This window comes from Spermophilus citellus (assembly GCF_964194105.1).
Source record: "Spermophilus citellus genome assembly, chromosome: 2".
Taxonomy (NCBI): Eukaryota; Metazoa; Chordata; class Mammalia; order Rodentia; family Sciuridae; genus Spermophilus; species Spermophilus citellus.
Window position 1 is genome coordinate 237,209,573 of NC_138183.1, and position 23,422 is coordinate 237,232,994.

General features: G+C 51.4%; 1 protein-coding gene across 5 annotated transcripts in view; it reads right to left on the reverse strand.

The window, feature by feature from the left end:
* Positions 1-5,880: 5,880 nt before the first annotated feature.
* AMBRA1 (autophagy and beclin 1 regulator 1) overlaps positions 5,881-23,422 on the reverse strand; it is a 190,501-nt gene continuing 172,959 nt past the window's right edge. For all 5 annotated transcript variants that reach the window (XM_081279910.1, XM_081279909.1, XM_081279912.1 and 2 more), the window contains 3 exons: positions 17,150-17,242; positions 15,518-15,711; positions 5,881-7,441 (listed from right to left, as the gene is read on the reverse strand). In XM_081279910.1, the coding sequence (XP_081136036.1) occupies positions 6,945-7,441; positions 15,518-15,711; positions 17,150-17,242 (784 nt within the window). In that variant the 3' untranslated portion in view covers positions 5,881-6,944. The remainder of the gene's footprint in view (positions 7,442-15,517; positions 15,712-17,149; positions 17,243-23,422) is intronic.

A 23,422-nucleotide genomic window follows, 5' to 3' on the forward strand; every position in this document is an offset into this window, starting at 1 on the left:
CTCCCGTTCAAAGCCACACAACTGGGGGACCCATTAGGTCCTTGGTCCCTTCCTATTTCTGCCCTCTCCCGCACTTAACTTTCTTGGACAGGAGACCTCTTGTCCTGGATGGGGTTAGGCTGAGCCTGAACAAATAAGTGGCCGGTGATTTAGTTTCCTTCTGGGGCCTGCCAGTTGCAGACAGGGCAAACTCTGTCTCCACAACTTGATCCAGGCTGTCTTTCTGGACCCCTCTGGGTCATCCGCAGACAACCTGACCTCAGCTCCTTTCCCTGGAATCCAGGCCCGCCCAGGATCTGAGGAGGCGAGCCAGATGCCGGCCGCCCGGAGCTTGCGCACCACTAGATGGCAATGTCGGTCCCTGGGTGCCAGCTCGGGGACCCCGAGTGGGCAGCCGCTCGCCACCGCCCCTAACTTCAACCCGACCGCAAACCCCGAGGAACCCCTAGGCAAGGCTTCTTAGGGAAGGGGCATAGGGTTCCATTGCCAGACCCTACTTGAGGTCGCCCACAAAACTGCCCTCAACTCTGCCAGGGGTTCAAGGGTTAGAAAGTTTAGGGCGCCCGGATTCCACCCGGCACCGGGAGAGGAACGTGTGGGCGGGAACGCGAGTGCGAGCTCTGTTTGTGTGTGATTACCAAGGAGCGCGAGTAGACGCTACTAGCTGTCTGCATGTGCGTGTGTGCGCACAGCCACGCCTGGATACCAATGCGCCGGTAAGCGCGTGAGCATGCCCGCGCCATGTGGACACGTGCATGTACATGCATGTGCCTTCCTGGAGCATGCACACACACGGTGCAAGTGGCTGTGCTTGCGAACTTGTGTTCACGAGCAAATGCAGGGCCGACCCATTCCAACCGAGGCCGGTGGACTCCCCTAGATTTAGCTGTCTTCCTGAAGGCCGAGAGGGTCCGCCAGGAGCCAGCGCCCGGATGGTGCCTGGCTTGTAGATGGGGAAGGGCTGAGGCCAGACTACACTACGGAAAGCGACGGACCCCAGACTTTGAGACATCATTTAGTCCGACGCTTGGGGTAGTCCGCGTCCTCAAGGATGAGGCGTGGAGTCCCAGCCTTGCAACTGACTTCTGTCGAGGGCTGCAATAGTCGCCCAACTTGGCCTTGAGGGACCCCAGGCTCAGCTCAGCGTGCCCAGTGGTGAGAAGGCAAGGGCAGCAGAATTACAATGGAGAGACCCGGCTTGGGCTTGGGTCAGACAAGTTTAAGATTCTTTCTCTCCTTCATTCGTCACCCTGCATCCCTGCTCCCTGCTAGAGAGGCCCTGCCTAGCCCTTGGGCCAAAGTAGGCACCGTTTTCCCAAGCCCTGGGCTCAGGGGAGACGCGAGGATCAGCTTGAGGATTACTCCTGGGCCCATCTGGGGGCTCCTCCACGGCAGGGTGGTGGTCGGTGAAGCCCTCGCTCTCCGGTGCCCCGCCCTCCCGCCAACCCTCTAGCACGCAGTTGCAACAGCCTCTGGGCGTGGGCACCAGGCTTTCCCGGGTCCCCAACCCTTCCCCGTGCAAGGCAGATGGATGCTCTGGCATCCTGTGTGGTGGTTTGGGACATTCGTCCTCGGTTTTGAAGCTGCCATTCCAGGGCTCTGGAAAGCTGTGGCCCCTGGATTTGTCCCTGGGGCCAGAGAGGAGACTCCGGAGTTCAGGGGAGGGAGAAGGGTGTAGGGGATTCGGAATGGACGAGGAACCCCACACTTCCGCTGCGAGTCCGGAGGGTGGGGTGGTGGTGGTTGAGGCTAGATTTCCTCGGCTCAGAGCCTGGGCCACAGCGGGGGTTAGTCCCCGGGAGGGGGAGGGGCACTGGGAGAGGGCAGGGGTGTTTTCCGTCGGGGTTCAAGGTCGCTGATAGAGGACTCCATGGGCTGGAGTGGGCTGGCAGCTCCCGGGCAGTCAAGGGAGGAGGGGAGGGCGGGGAGACGAGCGGGAAAAAGGCTCTATTGGGCACCAGAGCCCGGAACCCTGCAGAGCTGCCAGTGGGAGGGATGGAGTGCAGGGTCCCGACCCGACGGCTGTCGCTGGCTTGGGGGGCTGCTGTAGGCGGGCACTCCTCTGCCCCGGACCTGCTGAATGGCCATCTTTCCCTAGAGGCGCACCTGGAGCAGTCTCCGAGAGACCCCGGGCCTTTCTTCCAGAGGGGTGGCCCACCCCCGAGGCCCTCTGCCGCTCCCAGCACCGCGCTAGCCCCTGAAGAGGTCTGGGGCCCTGTGCCAGTGGAACCCACCTCTGGAAACCCTCAGAGGGTCCTGAAGCCCTGCAACCTTCTCTTCCAACCGAGCCCCCCGCCCCCGCGCCGCAGCGGAGTCACTCACCGGCCGCCGCTGTCCCGCTTCCTTCGCGTCGGACAGACGGCGGGACAGACGGGAGGCCCCGCGGGCCGGAGGGGCGGGCGGCCTGGCCGTGGGCCGGGGGCGGGGACGGGGTGCCGAGGGGCGGCCCCTGCTCCGCCTGCAGCTCCCGGCGCTGTGGCTCCGACTCGCGCTCACGCTCGCACTTTTCCCCGAGCCGCGTGATGTCACGGGGAAGCAGCCAATCGTGGTGGGGCCGCGCCGCCCGCCCCGGGCCGGTCACCCAGCGGCGACGCGCGGGGGTCACCACTCGGGGCGTCGGGGACCCCAACGGCTTGCGCCTTCCCTGAAGCCGGCGGGGACTCCCGTCTCGGGCACCGTGGGGGCACCGCCCACAGTCGCCAGTGCGGGTTAGCAGGGGGCGCTGCCCTTCGGGGGGTGGGGGGGGTGTTAGCGTTGTCATGGGGACGCGGCGCCCCCTCGCGGGATGGGAAGGAAGCGGGCTCTGGGGTCTGACTTCGCTCCCCGCCTCCGCCCTGACCACGCACCCGGGACCCCGAAGTGTTTTCGCGCCTCTCCGGGACCTCACCCGGCTACACTATCCCGCTGGCGGTTCGACCTCGGGCGCGAGTATTTGACCCCAACAGGAGGTTATGGGTGGGTGAGGTGGATTCGACCACCACGGTTCCGTCGGGGCAGAGGCCGGGAGTTTCTAGCCTTGGGCAGCAGCCGGGCAGCCCACAGGAGGGGCGCCGTCGGGGCCTGGGAAAGAGCAGGACAGAGACGGGCGAGGGTCTGCCAGGGATAGAAGAGCGCGCCCACCGCAGACAATGCGCCCCCAGCCCCTCCCGGTTCCCCGATTTGCGCTCCGAGCCGTGGAAGAGGCTCCTACCCACTCTGCCAGCCCTAGGATGGGACGGTGCACCGCCCATCCAGCCGCGGCTCGTAAAGCGAGTTTACCGCTGCTTGTGAGGTAAAAAGCCAGGTGCTCAAGGTCACCTGGGACGGAGCCCGGGAAAAGACCCCAAGGGCAAATCGCCAGTGTCCCAGATCTCCCGGGACAGCGCTGGCTGCAGCCTCAGGTCGGCGGGCCTTGCCTGCGCAGGGCCGAAAGTGGGCGGCTTCAGCACCTCGGAGAGCACCACCTCGGCCTCGGCCACGAGGCCTCGACTCCGCCGCACTGGCCACCGCGCTTGGGTCTCCCTCTTAGCCCTTTCTGAGGCTAGGCAGGGTCGAACGCGCCCCTCCGCGTCCGGGTCCTGGGACCTGCCACCCCAACACTGAGCTTAAACAACCGGTTAACCTTAAGGCGGTTGGTTCCTTCTCTTGGATAAACAACCCAAGTCCCGCCCTCCCGGGCCTGCGGGGGGCCGTTGGGGGAAGGCGGAGGCGCGGACGGCAGTGGAGGAGAGGCTGAGGCGGCAGGAACTTCTCGGCAGAAAAGCGGGGAGCTGAGCAAGAGCCAGTGCTGTGGGCCCTGAGTGTGAGATTCTCCATGCTACACAGGAAGTGGAGGTCGGGTCCCCTGTGCGACGGCTTGTCAGAGTTGGGAACTTCAGGGCTGGACTTGAGTTTAGGGCTAGTGTGGGAAGCCATATTCCCTCACCTGGGGGATCTGATCTCCAGCTATCCTCTTAACAGGGTGAAAGGAGCACTATTGTTCTTGCTCCACTTCACAGAAGAGGCTCAGTTGGTTCATATGACAATGACAGACCTGCGCTTGTTCCACTTTGCTATATTCCTCCTAGGGGCGGGGGTGGGAGTGCGGGATGCTCTTAGGAGACTGGAAATGTGTGTGTGGATGGGGAGGGCAGAATCTTAGATGGGGAAACCACCAAGGCCAAGGACTGGAAGCCCCAGAAACGAGAAACGAACGTCCCAAATTGTCTTTGAGCTCTTCCAGAAACTGTCAGGCAAAGCCACGCTGGTTTCCCCACAATCCCTGCTATGGGCTGGGACTTTATCCTCCCCTACCCCCTAATCCCAGAACCCACAGTGGAACCCTGGAGGGCTGATTTGGGAACCAGAGAACATGGTTTAGTCTCTCTGCTCTCCTTTTGATCCAACTGGCCCAGTAGACAGGTCACAAGTTTCTCCGAACGTGCCCTCATCTCCAAAGGGATTTATTCTTGATCTTTGTCCTGCTGATCCAGCAGCCTTGTGTTGTGTGAGGGGTCCTGCAAAGGTCCTCTTTGCTATCAAGGAGGCTACCACTAGGTGAGAGCCAAGGGAAAGGGATGGTGTGGAGACAGGCAGGTGTTGATAATAGCCTCCAACAGGGAGCATGTGGACTCATCCTTGGCCAGAGCTCACAGAGGTGGATCACGCAGGGCCAAAATTGGACCACCTCATCCACAAGGCCTCCTCATACCTTTGTTCCAAAAGCAACAGTGCAACTCCAGGTCCCATTCTGTTTTTCCTAAGCTGTCTTCCTTCTGTAGGAATTAGTGGCCAAGATGTGTGCTCTGGAATCATACACTACCGAAGTCCAAACCCATGCTCTCCGACTTAGTTATGTGGTCTGGGGCGATGGCAGTAACCATTTTAGAGGGTTTTTGCATGTGGATATAATATACACGGAGTCCTTGTCATGTGGTTTACACTAAACAAATCCTTCAATATTTATTTCAAATCCTACTTTTTAAGGTAGGCCTGCCCTCACTATGTTCTCTGAGCAGGAATGACTCAAGATTATAAAGATAAAACTAACTTTTTAAGACTTTGCTTACGAGGCTGGGGCTGGGGCTCAGTGGTGGAGCACTTGCCTAGCAGTGAGGCTCTGGGTTTGATCCTCAGCACCACATTAAGCATATAAATAAATAAATAAACAAACAAAAAAAGAGGTTGCTTGCCCAAGGCCATACAGCTGCTGATGGATCTTTTAGTTCAGCCTACTGATATAATTTTCTAGAAAATTTGAAAGTTTCTAACTATTTAACTTTGCATTGTTCTGGAAGTACTTGCTACCCACGAAACACCCAGGGTTTGTCATATTTTGTTACACCTCTCTTAAGTTGGGGCAAATATCCTTCTCCCACTTTCTAAAATGGCTTGGAACTTGGAAGTGGCCAAGTCCCAAGGACAATGCAGGCTTTTCAGTCACTGTCTGGGAGACACACATGAAAAAGGCAGACCTGGAGCAGAAGGCATGGCACCTTCAGGGTGCCTGCAAACAAGAGCAGCTCTCTGCTGGCTGCAGAGACACCAAGGCAGATGGTCTCCCTGGATTGAAGGGGATCTATTGCTTTTGCCATTTACATCTTCAGGTCCATAATCCTGGGTAGGAAGGGACAAGGATGAGCAACCACTCCTTCCTGCCCACCCACCACTGAGAAGCTGCCCCAATCCACAGCAGGCACCTGGGAAGCAAGGGGTAATGGTCTAGAAAAGCTGTGTGAAGCAGAGGTGGTAGCCCCTTAACCCACCGGCTCAGCCAGGGTCAGCCAGGGCTTTTCCACTAGAACAGCAGTACCACTGAAGTACCTGGGGAACACCAGAGGCTGGCTCAGTTCCACATGCCCCCCACCTCCCAATTCCCACCCCTCCTCCATTTTCCATAGAAACAAACAGAGGAGCCTGGCGAGGGGCATGTCATCATTTTAATGATGTAGATCTTTGGTGTTTCCCTCATTAGCAGTAGACTATCCCCTCTCCTCCCACCACAATGTTTCTATGATGAGTGACAAACAGAAAGGAAATCACATTTTCATACTAAAAACAAAATGATCAGAGCCTTGATTTCTCCACTAGAAACTACACATACAGTTCAAGATTCCACATGCAACACCTTAAACCACAGACCAAGACCTCACATTCTGACCCGGAGTCTCATCCCCTCCCCCGCCTTGGGCGGGCTTTGGCCTAGGCTCAGATAATACTGACACCCACAGGTGCTACTCTGGGGGCCTTGGAGGAGGGAGGAGCTTGGTGGACAAGCCTGGGGGTGGGCCAGCCTACATCCCCCACTCCTGAATGAGGACCTGCCCACCATCCCATGACCCCATTCTGTATCAGGGAAGCAGGCTGTCCCCTTCACCCCACAATTATTCCACACCAAGTGTGGAAAGTCCCTGCCCTCAGGAACCCGGGAGCCCAGACTGACCCCTGACTGTGTCTCTGGATGGGATAAGATGATGGAGAGAGGCTGGAGCTCTGGAAGGCTCAGAGATGATGGTTTCTGGGGACAATGCCACTCCTCCTGTTTCTGGGCTCCTGGTGGCTCTGCCCACCTCACAGGTGGGCTGGGCAAAGCTGCCCCACTGGCCTCTGTCCAGGATGGTGTGGGCCAGGTCTGGAAGACTATTCACTCTTCTTGGGCTCCTGTCCAGGGCTGAGTCCCCTGAGCCCATGATCCTAGGAGAAAGGGGGGTTCATGGCAAAGACACCCACTTGCTCCTCCATTCACACTAGGCCCAGCAGCTTGGCTCTCCTGGACTCCAGATTCTGGAAGCTTCTAGTCCCATGGCGGGAGCCTTGCCCACTACACTGCCTCTGGCCCACTGACTAACTCCTCCTCATCCCCACCCTCTTGCTCCTCCTGTTCCTGGTGCAGCCAGCAGCGCTTCCGTGTGTACAGTTCCCAGTCAGCTGTGAGGTCCGGCTTCTGCTCAGTGGCTAGAGGGAGGCACCAGTGCACACCATTGTCTCTACCTGTTCCGTGGCTCCCCGCTGGGGCCTGTAGCCTCCCCCCTGCTGCCACCACCTCCATCAGGAAGGTGGTTATTATTGGTCAGGTTGTAGTGCAGGCTTGGTCGCTCAGTGCTGGGAAGGGGAACAGGAATAGGGACAGGGGAGGAAGGGGGCAGGGTTGGCTGGGGTGGCTCCCGCCCAGAGGTACCAGGCTGGTCCCAGGAGGCTGTCCGGGGGCTTAGGCCTCGCTCTGTCAGTTGCCCAGGTTCTGGGAGCAGTCCCCGAGAGGTGGAGGGCTGGGGAGAGGAGGTGCGGGCAGCTCCAGATTCAGTGCCTGTCTGGGAGCTGCGGTGAATGCGGTGACTGACGATGATGTTGTTGCCAAAGCCACCCATGGAGGCCATGGTGGTGCTCTGCTCCCGCTGCACCACAGCCGTCATGCCCCCCTCGGCCATCAGTCTCTGAATCCTGCTGAGGGCATCTTCCCCACTGGCACCGTACTCTGAGCCCTCACCTGGAAGGTACGAAGCAGAAGAGAAAGGGAATTAGCTGCTGGCCTGGGCCATTGAGTCAGCTGGCAACTGCTGGCAGGAGCTGGCGGGGTTCTGGGCAAAAGCAGGAATAATAGGCCCAACTCTGTTACCATGAAAACCAGACTCCTGAACATGAAACAAAAATCCCCATATGATCACAATTCAAGACTCTGCATTACTGGTAGAGAAACTGAGGCCTAGGTGGTCAAGGATACTCAGCTGTTCAGAGGCAGGACAGGACCTGGGCATGGTGGCAGATACCTGTAATCTCAGTGACTAGGGAGCCTGAAACAGAAGGATCCCAAGTTTGAGGTCAGCCTCTGCAACTCAGCAAGGACCTAGGCAATTTAGCAAGACCCTGTCTCAAAATGAAAAATAAATAAAAAGGGCTGGGGATGTGGCTCAGTGGTTAAGAGCCCTGGGTTCAATCCCCAGTACCAAAAAAATGAAATATAAACAAACAAACAAATAAATAGAGGCAGGGCTGGACCCATGGTAAGTGTTTGCCTTTGATCAAATCTATCCTTTCAGCACTAGAGGCAGGGTAGTCTGAAAGAAGGCTGAGCAGGTGGGCCCACAGCTTGCTCTGTCTGCTCTTGGGTGATTTAGAACCAGGGGATGGGATGGGGAGAGCTGCCTGGTCTTTGGAGAAAAGAGACACCTTACAGGGTGCAACCACAGGCAAACAGCCTGCTTTGCTTTATTTCAGCACTGTTTTCCTGTCCTTTAGTGTTGTTTTGTTTATGTTACTTTCTAAAAGCCTAGGAGGAAGCTTGGGGTTTTAACTGCTCCCTAGGAAGAGTGCTGCTGCCTCCCTCCCTCATCTCTTTTCCCTGTTATCTTCTAGTCTTCACAAGTTCCTAAGTTACTGTTCTCCTGGGGTTAAATGTCTCCTGACACCATATATTCAGAGAGAACCAACTGTTCAGCCCAGGTATGAGGCCCCAACCTGCAGCTCTAGGGAGAGAGAAAGGGATTCTGTTTCCTTTCAAGGCTTTCCCCTGTGGGGGAACAAACAAGCTTTGCTCAAATCTCAGCTCTGCCACTTATTGACCAGCTGGCCTTGGCCAAGGCCCTTATTATCCACCTTGTATAGTGCTGGTTAGAGGAAATGAGATCATACACACCAGGAACCAGCCCAGTTCCCAATCAGCCCTCAGTAGGGTAAGAACCAGGTCAACCCATGTACAACTATGACCAAGGCTCTCAGACTGCCAGAAATGGCTCTAGTGAACAACGAGGCTACTCACTGGACAGGTTGGGTTTTGAAGGCCTTGAGCATGAGTTTTTTTTTTTTTTTTAAGGGTACTGTCAGCAACTACTTTTATTTAAGTTAATTAGCTAACTAATTTATTTATTCTGGGGTACTATGCACTGGACCCAGGGTCTGGCACATGCTAGACAAGCACTGTATCACCAAGCAATATCTTTTTTTTTTTTTAAAAGAGGGAGTGTGAGGCGGGGGGGAGAGAGAATTTTTTAATATTTATTTTTTAGTTTTCGGCGGACACAACATCATTGTTTGTATGTGGTGCTGAGGATTGAACCTGGGCCGCATGCATGCCAGGCGAGCACGCTACTGCTTGAGCCACATCCCCAGCCCCCAAGCAATATCCTTTTTAAAAATTTGTTTTTATTTTATTTAGTGAGACAGGGTCTCACTAAATCGAAGAGGCTGGCCTCAAACTTGCAGTAGACTCTTGCCTCAGTCTACTGAATGGCTGGGATTACAGGTGGGTGTCGTCAGGTTTCTTTTTTTTCTTTTTGGCAGCAGTGGCGGGGAGAAAAGTGCTATCATGGGGTACTAGGAATTGAACCCAGGGGTATTTTACCACTGAGCTACATCCCTGGCCCTTTTAAAAGTTATTATTTAAAAAAATTGAGACAAGAGTCTTTTAAGTTGTTGAGGTGCTGAGGCTGGCTTCGAACTGGAGAGCCTTCTGCTTTAGCCTCATTTTCACAGCCAAGCTGTGTCTAAGGCCTAAATCTCTTCCCGTTCTCAAGTGCTTGCTCATGGTTCTCCCTCTGGCTCTGAAACCATTCTCCCCAAAACCATTCTTCTCTGCTTGGGTTTTAAGTGATGTTCAGCTTGCTTTTCTCAAGGCCTTCTGAGAACTGCTCCCATCCCTCAAGATGGCTGCTCTCATTCACTGTCTCCTGAGCAGTCCAACTCCAGCTTCCTGGACTGAGAAAAACCCCTAAGGGCTCTTGAGTCTCTCTAGGCAAAGCATTCTAGCAATGGGGCAGAGGGTAAGGAGAAAGGCTAACCTAAGGCCTCAGTGCTAATGCAGCCTCTACCATGTGAGCTGCCCATGAGGACCTCCCAGGGCTTGCAAGAGCCCCCACTGCGCTGCTTGACAAGTCGTCTCTGAGGATCTCAGCCTGGGCTGGGATGTGCAGTGGGCTGGCCTGAGGCCTGCTGGTGCTGGAGTTCACCATGCTGGGCTCTGTGCCTGCCGAACTACCAGCTCTTTTCATAAGCTCATTTCTAGGCATATGAAAGGCTGCCTTGGGACCCTAAAAGAGCTGCAGCAGGCATTCAATTGGGGCCCTCTACCATCTCCCACAGTTTGCCTGAAGCTCTGGCCCTGGTCACCTCTCTAGAATCATAGTAGCTAGTGGTGTTTCCTAATGATCTTCTTGCTTCTGAGCCCCTTTTTCAGCTGGTGTCTTTTATGCTGCTGCCATTAACATTCTAATTCAGCTCTAATTGGGATCCAGTTAAGTACAAAAGCTGTGTGAAGCCCAGTAGCTCCATGAGCCCTCAGAGTAGTTAAAATCTCTTAGCTTGACAGCTGAGGGCCCTGAGGTCCTCACCACTTTTTGGACCACACCCTTCTGCCCACCATCTTCATGGAACCCAAAGGTACTCTACCACTGAGCTACACCCCCAGCCCTTTTTATTTTTTAATTTTGAGACAGTTGCCTAGGCTGACTTCAAACTTGTGATCCTCCTGCCTCAGCCTCCCGAGTCACTGGGATTACAGGTGCGCAACACCACACCCAGCTCCATCATTCTCTTTTGAGTACTTTGTACCTGGTGTTAAATCAGGTAACAACATTTACCCAACAGCTTTTACTCTACTAGACCTGGTCCTGCTTCCTGCCTATGCATGCTGGGACACAATATGCAAGTTCTATCTCCTTGGTCACAATTCTCAGATTCAAGTGCAAGTGGTCACACTCTTTGACCCAGATGGAAGGGATGCTCCTCTCAAAGTTGTGACAGTGCTCCACATCTCTATTAGTTATTGGTGGCTGTGGCGTTTCTCTTTGAAGCTATAAATTCCTGAAGATCTTGGACTGAGTTTTATTAGGTTCTGGGGATCATGTGTAACACACAGTCTGACATACAGCGTGTATTCGTTTAATACATGTACAAATGACTAAAAGGGCTCTCAGGCTACACATGGGGCTTCAGATTCATAGCAATTTTGAAAACTGGTTTGAAAGTTGGTTACTCTGCTGCTGAGGCATTTGTACGTCTGCTTCCTCCTGGGCTTGCTCTTTAAGGGACAGAACATGATGATGGCTTCCTTTCTGAGCGTGATTCCCTTTCTAACACCTTTGGGTTCACAGTACCTGATATAACACCAGATACAAAGTGCTCAAAAGGGAAAGATGGAGCTGGGTGTGGTGGTGCGCACTGTAATCCCAGTGACTCAGGAGGCTGAGGCAGGAGGATTGCAAGTTTGAAGCCAGCCTAGACAACTGTCTCAAAGTAAAAAAGCGGGGTGGCGGGGGCTGGTAGAGTACCCTTGAGTTCCATCCCCAGTACCACAAGCAGGGTGGGGAGAAATGTTTTTTTTTTTGTTTTGGGGGGGTGGTACCAGGTATTGAACCCAGGGGTGCTTAACCACCAAGTCACTTCCTCAGCCCTGGATGAGAGATTTAAAAATGTGCACAAAAAGGGTTCTTGGGGCTTGGGTGTGGACAGCTTCAGTGAGGAGCTATGAGTTGTGCTTCTCTCCTGGGAATGCTAAGCTGAGGCTAAGAGCCACTGAAGGCAGCTGGGATATTCTTCAAGAGGAAAATACATTGAGGATCAGGGAAAGGGTTCCAGGAGCAATGGTGGCCACAGGGATTAATTCTGATGTCTTCTTCCTTGTTGCAAAAGTATTTCTCTTATCTTTGAAAAATGGGAAATTATTTAGTTTTGATGTGAGATCATTTTCTTGGCAAGTTCTAAGGTAGATTGTATTTTGTTTTTGTTTTTGGCTGAGGACTGAACCCAGGTCTTCACACATGCTAGGCAAATGCTCTACCACTGAGCTACGTCCCCAGCCTCCTGAGGTACATTTCTGATGGAGAGGTGAGGGTAGGATCAGCAACTTCCCATGATGCCCTGCAACTGCATTTAATTCTAAGTGGTTTCACTGCCTAGAAGAAAAAAGGAGGGAACCAAGGTTCAGAGAGTCCAGAGAGGGGTTGCCCATCCTGATCTGAGGGATACTATTTTCCAGCTTCTCCCTTTTTACACTTGCCTTTTTCTGGCCCAGGGCTCAAGGTGCTGCAGCAGGTCTGGCCACCATCTTTATCAGTCAAGAAATAGGCCCAAGGCTCAGAGGCAAAGCCTCTCTCAGCTCCATTCATTCCTCCTGCATGCCTAGTGCATGCCAGCCAGGCAATGGCTCAGAGCGAACAGTGAGCCCAGCCAGAGAACCTTCCCTTCCTTTCTAAACTGCCTCCTACCCAGTAAGAGGGAAAACTGCTGCAGGGGCAAGTTCAAGTTCTAGGGGAATTCAAGCTCTTTTGTTAAAGCTGGACCAGTAAAAAAGCCAACACCAGTCAATGGCCCTGTAAAGAGTTCTTTCTGAAGTTCTGGGAAAAGCTTTTTATGGTTTGGATCTGGAGTGTCCCCCAAAGGCTTATATGTTGAAGGCCTGGTCCCAGCTAGTGGCTCTACTGGGAGGTGGTAAAAATTTCAGGAGGTGGGGCCTAGTTGGAGAAAGATGTCTCCCTTGAAGGGTATACCTTATTCCTGGCCCCCTCTTTCTCTCTCTCCGCTACTCAGTTGTGAAGAGGTGAGCCTCTTTCCTCTGCCATGTCCTATACCATGATGTCTTGTCTCACTACAGGCTCAGAAACAATGAAGCCTAGTGACCACAGATGGAAACTTCTCAAACTGGGAGCCAAAATAAACCTTTCTTCTTTCTTTCTTTCCTCTTTTTAAGTTGATTTTTCTTAGGTATTTTGTCACAATGATGGACAACTAACACAGAGCTGAATGGATTTGAGAAAAATTATTATTTTTTTAATATATATATTTATTTTTTACTTATAGGTGGATACAATATCTTTATTTTTTATATTTATGTGGTGCCAAGGATCGAACACAGTGCCTCACACATGCTAGGCAAGCGCTCTGCCACTGAGCCACAACCCCAGCCCTGAGAAAAATTCTTATGAAGAAGTGAGAAGTAGCCAGGAACCCTTTGCTGCTGATGGAATGGGGCTAAAGGAGGTACAGGCACAGGACAGCGATTACTGAAAGCAGATAGGGTCCCCACACTGAAGACTGGCCACTGTGGGGTGTGTGTGTGATGGCATTCCCCTTCTACCTAGTCCCAGCAGGGTTCACCTCCTTGACCAGGGTTTTCCTATCCATGTTCCTGTAGACCTGGCTACCAGTTTAGTTAAAATGAGGAGAGGAGTCAGGTGTGGTAACACTCAGGAGGCTGAGGCAGGAGAATAGCAAGTTTGATGCCAGCCTGGGTGACTCAGCGAGACCCTGTCTCAAAATTTAAAACAGGCTGTGGTGTAGCTTAGTGGTAAAGTGCCTCTGTGATTGATTCCTGGTCTCCACTGCAATGAATCTGGTTTATCAGCTGTGGGGAAAGCACCTCAGCGCAAGGCTCCTGGCTTTGGGAGAGAGACAGCAGGACAGACACACGCACCAGCCAATTCCTCACCCTCCTGTAACCTACACTTCCCTCCCTGTTTCTGAAAGAGACTAGTATGCGCTGAAGACTTTGGAGTCCACAGCTCTCAGCAAAGCTTGCAGGGCCACACACAGAAATAGCAAGCCATCCTAATTTGCCTTCTGACCAGTGTCTGGGCCCAGGCTCCCTTTACTACCTGTTCTGCTTTATGAGGGGCACAGACAGATAAGGAATGAGGTTCTGGTCTCTTGAGACTGGGAAAGACAGCTTCCTCTCTCCTACCTGCCCTTGGTCCCTACTACTCAAAAAAGAAAGGAACAGGAGCTGGAGATGTGGCTCAAGCGGTAGCGCGCTCGCCTGGCATGCGTGCGGCCCGGGTTCGATCCTCAGCACCACATACCAACAAAGATGTTGTGTCCGCCGAGAACTAAAAAATATTAAAAATTCATTCTCTCTCTCTCTCTCTCTCTCTCTCTCTCTCTCTCTCTCTCTCTCTCTCTCTCTCCTCTCTCACTCTTTCTCTAAAAAAAAAAAAAAAAAAAAAAAAAAAAACAAACAAAAACTGACTGCAGGTCAAAAACAGCAAGACAAAAAAACAGAGGATTCTCTGGAAGGTGAGACACCAGGGGATGTGCTTCTTGCATTGGAAGCTCCTGCTCCCATAGCTTCTGCTGCACTTTACCATCAGGTCAGAGTGCCCTCTAACCAGTGCCTTCTGATGTCGGCCCACCCCCCTCACCCACCCTCAGTTCTCAATGTGTACGAGATGTGCCACGAACATAAACCTGTTACTGGGCCTCATCGCACTGAAGTAATCATCTGCTTAGGTGTCTGTTTCCTTCTCTAAACCGCAAACTTCTTGGGGGAAGGAGAAGCTCATTCTCCATCCCCCTCATGGGTAACCCTCAGGCTCTCTGGGTTCATCACAGGCTCTCATGGATGCCTGTCCAGTGAGGAGGGTTGGGCACTATTGTCCCCCATGAGCCTGGCTCTCTGGTTTCCTGGAAGAGGCCTACTGGACTCCAAGGCAGCTCAGCATCCACAGAAATCTGCAGAAGTGGGCCTGGAGGATGGCTGGTCTCCTCCTCATTGAGGCCCAAAGATGCAGCTGGCTGCTTCATCCAGCACTGCCAGCTGCTCATGTCCCTAGCAAGGGGATTGCCAACCCACAAAGAGCCAAAGGCAGGAGATGGGCTGGGCCACAGACCAAAAAGGGAGTTTGGAAATTTTCAGTTCATGGCAGAGAGAGGGAGAGTGCCCTGTGGGGGACTACAGTGTAGAAAGCCATTCCCTGGGGGTAACATAGGCAAATTTGTTACTCTTTGCCTGATCCACACCAGGGTTTCTCTTCCCATGGTCTCTTTAAAGCAAATGGCTCCACCAGACCTAGAAATGTCCGTTTGGAGGCTGCCTTGTTTGAAGCTGGGAGCAGCAAGGGGGCTAGGGACAGGGGGTAGGGAGAGTGAAGAGTGAGAACAGTCTGTTTAACACAGCTGCTGATGGCTCAAAAAGTGGCCTGAGCTGACTGCTGGGAAGTGCTAATTGGTTCTTAAAAGTGTGAGGCCAGCACAGAGAGCCAGCATTTTGGAGGTTGGCTGGGCCACACCTGAGCTCGGTGAGAGGAAGTGGCTGACAGCATGACTGGCTGCAGCCGAAAGAACAACATGCCATGGTGCAACAGGAGCGGCAGCTCCCTGCCTGTGGTAGCATCACCTTGCCACACCAGCTGTGGAAGACACACTGGCCCCGGAAGCCTGAGCCCTGGGTACATGCCTCTGGGAGGAGAGCTGGCAGCAGCCTCACTTGCAGTCAAGACTGTGACCTGTGTCCTCGCTTTGGAAAACCAGCCTGGGACCTTCCAGTTTTGAAGAGGGTCAGATTACTTGGGGGGAGCTGAGCAAAGCTGACAGAGTAGTTCAATTTACTGGAGAGAGTGATCCAGCTCAAGAAATAATGTCCTTGTTCCTGTTTGAGGTGCCTCCAACTGCCACCAGGTAGGCATTACCCAAATCTATGGAGTCCCCTTCCTTACTGGGGAGTAGCATTCATGCAGCACCCTCAAGCCATGCAGAGGGCCAGGGGTCTTAGGGTACTTTCCCGGGGGGGGGGGTAATGATGCTCCCAGCAGGCCACCCCCTAGACACATTTCCCCTTTTAGCAGCATATATATCCTACCTTCACCAGGACCCGAGGCCACCATCCCTGGCTCCTGTTCCTCCCTTTCAGTCTGTGTTTCGGCATTCTGCAACTGAAGAGCCAGAGTCTGGGTGCCCTGAGATGTCACGGAGGTGGTGGGGTTCCGGGGCTGCAGCCCAATCGCATTCATCAGACCCATGTCTCTGTCTGTCCTCCAAGTGGCTCTGCTGGTTCTAGGGAGGGAGAGACAGACTGAGGTCAGACTTGGGATAGCAACCTTCACAGAGCTCTGAGGAATCTACCAATTCGCAGGATATGGCATGAGCCAGGACTGCAGGCTGAGAAGAAAGCCCTATGCTTCCACAGCTACTCCTGATGGTGGCTAACTGCATCCACTCTTCTCCGAAACCAGCCCCTGATCTGTGACAATGAAAGAAGGCCATGAAATCACCAGATCCTGCACACCTAGCTGGTTTAGCCACTCCTTAAACAACAGGCTAAAGGAGGGTTGATCTCAAAAGATCTGTAATCAGATTAAGGAAGCTACTAAGAAGATCTGTGAGACAAAGAGTAAGGAAGTCCATTCTTCTTCTTCCTCTTCTTTTTTTTTTCTTTATAAAAGATGGACACAATATCTTTATCTATTTTATTTATTTATTTTTTATGTGGTGCTGAGGATTGAACCCAGTACCTCACAAGTGTGAGGTAAATGCTCTACCGCTGAGCTATAACCCAGCCCCAGGAAGTCCATTCTTAATTTTACCTTCCTTCTAACTACATATGATAAGACTCCAATTTAAATCCTTGGACTTTCCAAGTGAACTCTACTTTGGAGGAACGCATAGGACCTCTAAGGAGGATTCCAGAGAATCCTCCTTCCAGGGCCTTCTGAAAACAGCCTCTATTAGTTAGGTGGCAAAACTAGTTGCCCTGCAAGGAAGGCCCAGGCCCAAGGCAAGTACCTCCTTTCCTTAGGCATTTCCCAGGCAATGACTTTTGGGACTGCTGGAGCTGGCACCAAAGGAAACCCAACAGTTTTGACACTGTCCAGAGATACTTTTGGGACTTGCCTCCAGCTGTGCTGAGCAACTCCTATAGGAAGCAGGAACTGTACCCAACTTTCATTTTTCTCAAAACATTCTAGTCTTCAAGCATGAAAAGAGGATCAGTACCAGATTCCTACTCTCTCACTGGTGCCTGGATCACCTATTTCTGGGCTGCAGCCCTGGCCAGCTTGGTCCCTGGAGCATGGTCATTTGAGACACCCCCCCAACACACACACACACACACACACACACACACACACACACACACACTCCCCCTGGCTCAAGGAACAGAACTCATGGGATAGCAATTTTCTCCAGTGTCCTCCTGTCTACTGTCCTCACCGTTAAGTGTGCCTAGACACCACAGCCAGGATGCGGGGAAAGGGTGGGCAGGGCGTTCTAAAGCAAGACTCTGAAAGGATAGGTTTTGTTCTCTTTCTTGCCATGGAACACTTTCTCAAATGAAACTTCATGTAAAAGCTCAAAACATGAAATGGATAAAGAGAAGCTTGGCTGTGGAGGAACCCGGAGCCTTGAGGAACAGTCTGAGGGCACTGCTCCAGAATTCATCAAAAGGAGGAAGGGAAAGGCCTTTAGACAGTTTCTGCCCTCAGTTTCAACTTACCCAGGCCGCTCGCTGCTCCTGCTATTGGAATGAACAGTGAAGACGGTCTCATTCAGCTGGTCCCAGTAGTACTCAACACCAGAGTTTAAGGCCCTGAAAATCAGTTGGGAAGAGTGGGAAAAGGTGGGAGGTATTAGTAAAGGGTGATAAGAACTCCTTAAAGTTCCTGGGCTTTGGGGACTGTGGCCTGCTGGCCCATCCTGCCTCTCCTGGACAGACTGAGACCAGGACTAGAGATGCTCCCTCATCCGGAGGACACTCAGTGCTAGAGCACTTCAGACATCTGATCTCAAATGGCACAAATGTCTGCAACAGTGCTTTAGTCTCTTCCTTTCCCCGGACAAAGCCTGAGCAACTCCTCGCTGGGGCCAAGAGGCAGCTAACACAGCAATAGCAGACGTAGGTAGTGTGTTCCTGATGTTCTCCAACACCAAGAAAGGAGCTGATGACAAATTAAAGGATGGAACAAGACCCACTGGAGAAACACAGTGCCATGGACAAGTGACAAAGGGCATGCTCAGTCCTCAGAAGCAGGGGCTCTGTAAAAAAGACAGTTCAGGGTCACACCCCTAAATCCTTCCCTAATGCCATGGGCTGGAAGAAGAAGAAAGGTACCTTAACATTCTTAATTTGCCTGGAGCTCAGAAGTCTAAACAGGAGGTGACACAGTGGTACACACCTGTAACCCAGCTACTCCTTAGGAGGCTGACATAGGAGGACTGCAAGTTCAATGCCAGCCTAAGCAACTTAATAAGACCATGTCTAAAAATAAAACCAAATTATGGCGTAGCTCAGTGGCAGAGCACTTGCCTAGAATGTGCAAGGCCCTGTGTTCAATCCCTACTACTAATCCACCCTGCCCCCCCCCCAAAAAAAATGTCTAAGTGGAAAAAAGCCCTCACTGAATGAGAATGATCCACTTTTTTTTTTTTTGCTTAGAGTCTCCTTGGCCAGGTCAATGGGACAAACAAATGGGAAAGGTGCTCAGTTCATGCAGATCCTACAGGCATGTGCCAAGTTCCTAATGGAGTGGGGGAGAGAGACCCTCTCATGGTGGTAGGCTGTGCTGTTCATGGCAGAAGAGACAATTTATATCTGCTGAGTTCTCCAGGCTGCCCACCTCTCCCTGCATGGATGACCAGGCAGTTTCTTCTGATCTCAAGCCAGCTTCCAAAAGGGAAGCAGTGGCCTCTCATCTTTCATACTGATTTAGAACCTCAGGCAGCAATCCTGGCTGACAGTTGTCAGTCCCAAAACACTGAACTACTTTGCTTTAAAGATTCCTCCCCAAAGAGGAGTTGCCTAGTACCAGTTACTGTGGTGAAGAGAAGGGTACCAGTGGTGACTGTGAAGTATGGGAACAGAAGAGGAGTTTTTGAGTTCACTGATTAGATCTCTGGTGCCGAGGTAGAGATCTTAAGAGATACTCAAAACATCACACTGATTCTAAATAGGGTGGGGCACACACACACATTCTTGAAAAGCGCTGCAGCCTTAACCCCCAATGTGTGTGAATCTGAGGGTCTTCAGGAGGTAAATAAGGTTAAGTAAGTTCAGAAGGGTGGACCCCAATCTGAGAGGAGGGCGGAGAGAGGAGAGGAGAGATATGCCTTTCTCTCCCCAGCAATGAGAAATGGCCACGCAGCTAGGAGTGGTTGCACACAAATATAATTCCAGCTACTGGGGCAGCTGAGGCTGGAGGATTGTGAGTTTAAGGCCAGCCTGGGCAACTCAGTGATATATCATTTTTTTTTTAATATTTATTTTTTAGTTCTCGGCAGACACAACATCTTTGTTGGTATGTGGTGCTGAGGATCGAACGCGCTACCACTTGATCAAGCGAGCGCTACCGCTTGAGCCACATCCCCAGGCCCCCCCCCCCTTTTTTAAGGTAGAAGAAAGCTGTTATTTATAAGCTGGGAAGATAGCCTTCACCAGAAACCAGCTCTAATGGTACCCCGGATCTTGGGCTTCCACCCTCCAGAAATGTGAGAAAATAAATGTGTTATTTAAAGCATCCGCAGCTATTTGTTATAGCAGGGTAAGGGGACTGTGGAAAATTCTAGTAAAAGCTAGCTTTTAACCTAGAGGCTTGGGTCACCCTCCTTAAAAAAAAAAGAACTTACTCCACAGAGAGTAAACAGATCGAAGTCAGGGAGTTTAAGTACAATCCAGAAGAAGGTAAGTTTGGGGAGACAAGTGAAGGGCTTTCTTTCTAAACAGGAGTAAACAGGAAAGGCCTGACAGACCTAGATGAGAGGGTACTGCACAAGGAGGCTGTGCCACCTCAGACAAAAGGCAGCAGGACCAGGCCCCAAGGCCCCAGATCTGAATGGCTTTAGGGGAAGGGGGAGAGACCTAACATTATGGGCACAGGTACATTTCTTTACAGGGAGAGACCACAGCAAAACAGAGGAGCTCTTCCTTTCCTGCTCTGCACTAACCCCTTTTCCAGCTCCTGTCGGAGGCCTGCTGGGCTGCAGACCTGCTGTGATATTGAGACCATTCCTTTTAATGGTCGTTCAGTGGGGGAAAATGTGTGTGTGCAAAAAAATAAAAAGCAGTGTTTCCTTCCTCCTCCAAACACTCAGCTACTTCTTTGAGACTGAGGCTTTCTGAGAACAAGACTAGCACTTGAGGGCAAAGGTGAGAGCAGGTGACCTTATGTTAGGAATTAGGCAAACAGCCAGAAGTCAATCGCCAAGGCCTCCCAAAACAGTCATCACTGCTTTTTTGGTGATCGAACCTTGGCTGCATTAGGCATTATGTGAAGCCAGCTGCCAGGAAGCCTCTCATTTACAAACTTGTCAAGGTTTTATTGACAGGTTGAAATACCATGTAGGCCCCTGCCAAATCGCTCCTCTGTAATTCTTGCTAGCCAGGGCTGGTTAGTGACAATAAACTGTTTGCACCAAATGACAACAAACAATTATGTATTGACCAGGAAACTTCCTCCCGATCTCATAAAGGAAGCTGTGAGAAGGTCCAGGAGCTAAAAGGGGGTGTCAGTCCACATGATAGTTACCCCCTCAAATGTGTTCCACTCAGGCAGCATGTACCATCAGCTAGAAGCACTGGGCAGGACTATCTATCTATCTATTGTGGTATTGGAGACTGAACCCAGCAGCTGGCCATGCTAGACAAGTTCTCTACTACAGAGCTACAACCCCAGTCCTTTTCTTATTTATTTATTTATTTATTTATTTATTTATTTATTTATTTATTTATTTATGGTACTAGGGACTGAACTCAGGGGTATTTCACCACTGAACTGTATGTCTAGCCTTTTTTATTTTTTATTTTGAGGCAGGGTCTCACTAAATTGCAGAGGCTGACCTCTTCCTTGGTGTCCCAAGTTGCCAGGGTTACAGGTGTGTTCCACCATGCTTGGCTTTATTTTGAGACAGGATCTCAGTGAGTTGCCCAGAGAGGCTGGGATTATAGGTGTGCCCAGGTTTGGCTACTCAATGAAGAAGTCCACCAGCAAAGAGAACAGGAACTCCGGCCACTGTAGCAATGTGCTGTTCCACTCGCTTTCTACCTCAGGTCACTCTCCACAAACAGGTCTGACCCTAACCGGATCTGCTCTACATCTGTAGTCAGCACCTGTTGACTGATTTCAATTCCCAGCACTGTAACAAGGAACAGAGGTGAAGATAACACCTCTGGCTACTGAGTCTTAGCGTTCAGTGTCCAATGTCACTGATTTCTGTCTTTAAGGTAAAGAATGACCATAACCAACATCTTCCTTCTTGGTTCTTGGTGAAAAATGAGTCACCAGGGCTGGGGATGTGGCTCAAGCAGTATCGCGCTCGCCTGGCATGGGTGCGGCCTGGGTTCGATACTCAGCACCACATACAAACAAAGATGTTGTGTCCACCAAATACTAAAAAATAAATATTAAAAATATTCTCTCTCTCCTTCTCTCTTAAAAAAAAAAAGAAAGAAAGAAAAATGAGTTACCGTTTGCTCTAGATTCTTTCTGGGAGTTAAGACAAACAAAAGGGATGAAGAAGAATGGGAAGGCCAGTCAGGAGCAGTCTGTTCAAGTGGATTTCCATTTAACACTTGGCCTCCTGCAGCAGCATCTGTGAGTTGGGATGGGCTCAACAACTTCTTTACTGCTGGGAACTTCTTGGGCTTCTTAAATATGAACAGCCAGCCTGGCTTCCTCTGAGGTCCCATACTTTCTCTACACAACTTGTGACTCTTGAGCTTTCCAATGTCTGGGGAATACTCCCTTCAAGAACACTCTTCTTTAGGCCTAGATGTAAATGTCTCCTTCGAAAGAAGGACTGATTCCAAGAGACCAGCATTAAAGTGGGCACCTGGTTTCCATGGGTCAGCTTTGGAGGATGGACTCTCTGTAGCCATTCTGGCTCCCCCTTTCATTCAGAAGTGGGCCTTTCCCCTCCTTGGGCCATAATGCTTGATTATAATTACTATTTACAGTGGTAGCTCACTCTAAAGGGACAGGATTGGGGCTCTGTCAGAAGTCCCACACTTGGCCCACAAGCCACATACCCCTTCTCAGTCTACTTCCCTTCTGCCACTAGTGCCTCCATCTGTCTTCTGAACTGACTCTGAAAAGCAGTGGTCTTCCTATCAACACCTCCCTTCCACCCCCATTTATAGGACCAATCTATGAAGCTGTAAGTGAGCAAGCACCCCCATCTCTATGGTAGTCAGCCCCAGGCCCAACAGCAGCAGCCTGGGACTTCTCCCAGAGCAGGTGGGGGAGCAAACCAAGGAGAAGGGCACGCCTCGCTGCTGGCAAGGGCAGGGTGGTGGGCTACCAGCCACTTTGAAGGCTGGGGAGAGAGGCTGGAGGGCCAGTTGTTTGTATTCTCCTATGTCCTAAGACTTCTTTCCGTGGTGAGAGGGAATATTCTCTAATGCCTTTGTCTACTGTCAAGTGGGGCTTTAGTACCACCAAGAGATGTCCAGAGCTCGTTGCCTGCCTTTGTGCTTGGCAACAGTGCTGAGGCTAAGACAATGGGAGAGAATCAGGAGCAGAACTGAGAGAGCACAGAATGAGGTGCAGCTGCCTGGGCCTGGACAAAGGCAGACAACCACCTGTTTCGGAGGGGGGGCTGCAATCTTGGCTCAGATGGTTGGTTGGATCCTGTGCCCTTGGGAATGGGTGTGCCAGGGAGCTGCATTACCCAGGGACAGGCAGTGAGCCTAGGCAGCTGCCTATGAAAGACAACCACCTTGAGCTCCTGCTTCCCTGTTTAGGCCAGAGACCTACCATATACTGTTCAAAAGATGTCTGCATTCCCACTCATCCTCTCATTTCTCATCACACCAACCACACTTCTACACACACTCCAGAGCTTCCTTCTTTACCCAGAGCTTGACAGAATCACAAAATTATCTGTGTTCCTATGGTATGTTTTTCTATAGAAGACTACCCTGCTTTCTTTTTTCTTTTCTCTTTTTTTTTCAGTACTGGGTATCAAACCTAGGACCTCACCTGTGCCAGACAAGCATTCTACAACTGAGACACATTTCCAAGAGTACAGATTTCATCAGAATTTTAAATGGGTTTTTGATATAAAAAAGGTTAAGAATCAGCTATAGAAAAGAGCTATGTATTGGAAAGTTAGGAAGCCAAATTCTGTCCCTGATCTGTCGGGAGGCCTAAGGTGAGTCTTAACTTCCTCACCCGTACATTGTTCATAGTTTTCCTTGCCTAAGCAAAAATGACAGATATGAGAACTGGGGAAGATTTGAAGAACTGAGGACAACGTCATGTCCATGTCAAATTTAAACAGTACCCTAACTTTCCAGCTCTGAGGTTTTGGGAACCCAAGAAACGGCAACACTATCTTTTTTAGATGGGTTAAATTAGTTTCTTCCCATTCCAAAACAAATTGGTCTGTGATGGGGCACTGCTCCATGTGCCATTTTACTACAGGAAGAGTTCCAGTGGGCATGAGTTCCCCATAGCCCAAGAAGTCTGGGGCCTGCTGAGACTCTAAGACACTGAAAACAACATCTGAGTAGAAAAGAGAACACAGAGGCAAAGTCAGCTTCATGTTTGGCTGAGGAGCCTGTGACACATCCCAAGTATGTGGGCTGGGGTTTTAGACACAGAACCTTAAGAGCAAATGACTGACAGGACAAAGCACCCCCTGTCTTCAAGACAGGACTGATTAAATCAGGTCTAGACAATAGGTTCTCTTTGAGAGAGACTCCAAAAATTGTAACACCTCTTTGAACCAGGTTTTCTCATTCTGGAGACACCCACCTAACTTAGCTGACAAGGTC